At 35.6% G+C, this 3,078-nt stretch overlaps 1 protein-coding gene across 1 annotated transcript in view; it reads left to right on the top strand.

Moving 5' to 3' along the window:
• ARNTL2 (aryl hydrocarbon receptor nuclear translocator-like 2) overlaps positions 1-3,078 on the top strand; it is a 50,823-nt gene that overhangs the window by 43,350 nt on the left and 4,395 nt on the right. The window contains exon 14 of the mRNA XM_012002418.1: positions 1,817-1,895. Coding sequence (XP_011857808.1) covers positions 1,817-1,895 — 79 coding nt within the window. The remainder of the gene's footprint in view (positions 1-1,816; positions 1,896-3,078) is intronic.

The raw sequence follows: 3,078 nt of genomic DNA, 5'->3' as shown, positions 1-3,078 counted from the left end.
TAACTATATCATTATAACAATGTTAAAAGAGAAATTATAAACTGGACAATGTGTGAATTTCATACAGTAAAATAGACAAACTATCTTAATGTATATACAGTTTTATTGTGTAAAGAATAAAATACGCTTTATATTAAACCTTATGTATTTAATTTTATATATCTCTCTATATTAAACATTATAGTATATAGAATAGTTTTTTTTTTTTTTTAATTTTCTTTTGAGGCAGGGTCTTGCTCTATCCCCCAGGCTGGAGTACAGTGGTGTGATCATGGCTCACTGCAGCCTGGACAACCCGTGCTCAAGCGATCCTCCTGCCTCAGCCTCCCAGGCAGCTGGGACTACTGGCGCACACCACCACACCTGGCTACCTGGCTTATTACATTTAAAAAAAAATGACACAATAAAAGGCCAGGTGCAATAGCTCATGCTTGTAATCCCCAGCACTTTGGGAGGCCAAGGCAGAGGATCATGTGAGGCTAGGAGTTCAAGACCAGCCTGGGCAACGTATCGAGACCCCCATCCCCAAAAAAAAAAAAAGAGATTAGCGAGGCATAGGGGTGCACAGCTATAGTCCCAGCTACTTGGGAGGCTGAGGTGGGAGGATTACTTGAGCCCAGGAGTTCAAGTCTGCAGTGAGCTAATCATTATCATTTTCCTACTGATTAGTGATATTGACTGCCTTTTCATGTGTTTATTGGCCATTTGTATATTTTCTTTGGAGAAGTGTGCATTCAAGTCCTTTGCCTACTATTTAATCAAGTTGTTTGTTTTGTTGCTGTTGTTGAATTGGGAGTTGGTCACATATTCTGGATATTCACCACTTAGCAGATATGTGATTGGCAAATATTTTCTCTCAGTCTTTGGGTTGCCTTTTTACTCTGTTGATCAGGTTTTTTGATGTACAGAAGTTTTTCGTTTTTATATACTCCAATTTATTTATTTATTTTCATTTGTTGCCTGTGCTTTTGATGTCATACCAAGAAATCATTGCCAAATCCAATGTCATGAGGCTGTTCCACTATTTCCTCCTAATAGTTTTATAGTCTTAGGTCTTAAGGTCTTAAGATAGAATGAATAAGTCTACAGATCGAATGTGCAGCATGAGAACTAACTATAGTTCATGATGTTATATACTGAAGATTTGTTAGGAGAGTAGGTTTTAGGTGCTGTCAACATATACATACACACAGGTAACTGTGGGAGGTGATGAATATGTAAATTTATTTAACTGCAGCAATTTTACTATGTATATGTACAGTAAACCATCGTATTGTACACCTCAACGTCAACTGCCTTCTTGGGAACACATAAGACATGAAATTGTGTTTATGCCATTTTGTTCTCTATGTATGTGTTTCATTGATTTTTACCTGAGGATGACCTATTGTAGTAAAAATATGGCACATTTTCCACTTTAATAGGGTTTCAGAATGTTAGTAAATCTTTCCTTACTCTCAGTTCTGCCATTTAGTATCTTGAGGAGGAGCTGATTTTTGACATGAACACCTGTTTTAAACTGTGCTGTGTTATTCTGTTATTTTAACACAGGCTATATTGACAGATGATACGATTTACTCAAGAGATTTTACCTCAGAGCTTTATTTTTCTATTTACTATGGAGTGTTTTTCAGCATTCCATAGTCAGAAATAAGCCTGGCACCTAGAAAGTCAGTCTGATTGTGAAACCTGCTATGATACTCAGTTTCAAGTTCCTCACTGTATTTTTATCAGTAGATTATTATGTATTTAGAGGAGAACATTTCCTTCTAAAATATGTAAAAATTAAAAATGTTTTATGTGTCACTTTTTAAAGGTTACAGTCTTCTTCATACCTTGATGATTCGAGTCCAACAGATTTAATGAAAGATACTAACACTGTGAACTGCAGGAATGTAAGTATACTTGTAAATGATAATATTCATGAAATAAATGAACAATAAAATTTGCCCCTTGTTGATTATTTCTTTTAAGAAAAGAAGTCATTCTGTCAAAAAAAAAAAAAAAAAAACATTTTGGTCACTCAGTGATTTTTAAGTGGCTTTGTTGCATAGTAAAGAGTGAAGTTGCTGTGAACATAGTATCTGAGTCCCAGTTATGACACTTACTGGGATGTAACCTTGGGCTTTTACTTAAACTCTCTGTACCTCAATTTTCTCATTCGTAAAGTAGGAATAAGAATATCATTGATCTCCTAGAGGATTGTGAGAATTAAGAGCTTAAATACATAAACAAAAACTGTTACAACAGTGCCTAGCACACAGTAAGTGCTCAATAAATGGTAGCTCTTATTATTGTTATTGTAATAGGTTCCAATTTAGTAGATTAAAGCTACTCCTTGAGGTTTGAAAAAAAAAGTTTAAATAATATAAGCCAGGAGATAAATACCACATACTACTTAATTCAGTTGAACAAATACTAGCTATTTGAAATGCATTATTGTATATACAAAAATTACTAAACCTAGTGCTATCTGGAAGACTAAAATACAATATAATTCTAATTTAGCACAGACAACAAAAAGCTCTAAAGCAGATATGTAAATCAAGCAGTGTCAGACTACAGGAGAAAAGAGAAATTTTATCTGACCAGGGACAAACAGAAACTTAAAAATACAAATACCAGAGCCAGGCATGGTGGCTGTGCCTATAATTCCAGCTACTCAGGAGGCTGAGGCAGGAAGATCACTTGAGGCCAGGAGTTCAAGACCAGCCTGGGCAATATAGTGAGACCTCCTTTCTAAAAAAGATTTTTAAAAATACTAGCCAGTAATGGTGGCCCATGCCTGTAATCCCAGCTACTGCAGGAGGCTGAGGCAGGAGGATCACTTGAGTCTGGAAGTTTGAGGCTGAAGTGAGCTATGATCACACCACTGCACTAGCCTGACTGGCAGACTGCAACTGTCTAAAAGCAAAAACGAAAATATAAATGTCATGTCTTTTTACACAAATATCATGTCTTCTGCTTTATTATTTATTCATTTACTCATACAGTTAGCACATGTTTATTGGGTATCCATTTTGTGCGAGGTAGTATGCGAGAAACAGATTTATGTGGTAGTAAAAATGTCTAAGTAGT

Source organism: Mandrillus leucophaeus, unplaced genomic scaffold (genome assembly GCF_000951045.1).
Source record: "Mandrillus leucophaeus isolate KB7577 unplaced genomic scaffold, Mleu.le_1.0 Scaffold686, whole genome shotgun sequence".
NCBI classification, from domain to species: domain Eukaryota; kingdom Metazoa; phylum Chordata; class Mammalia; order Primates; family Cercopithecidae; genus Mandrillus; species Mandrillus leucophaeus.
Note: the sequence above shows the minus strand (reverse complement) of the source record. Positions and strands in the feature narration are given on the sequence as shown.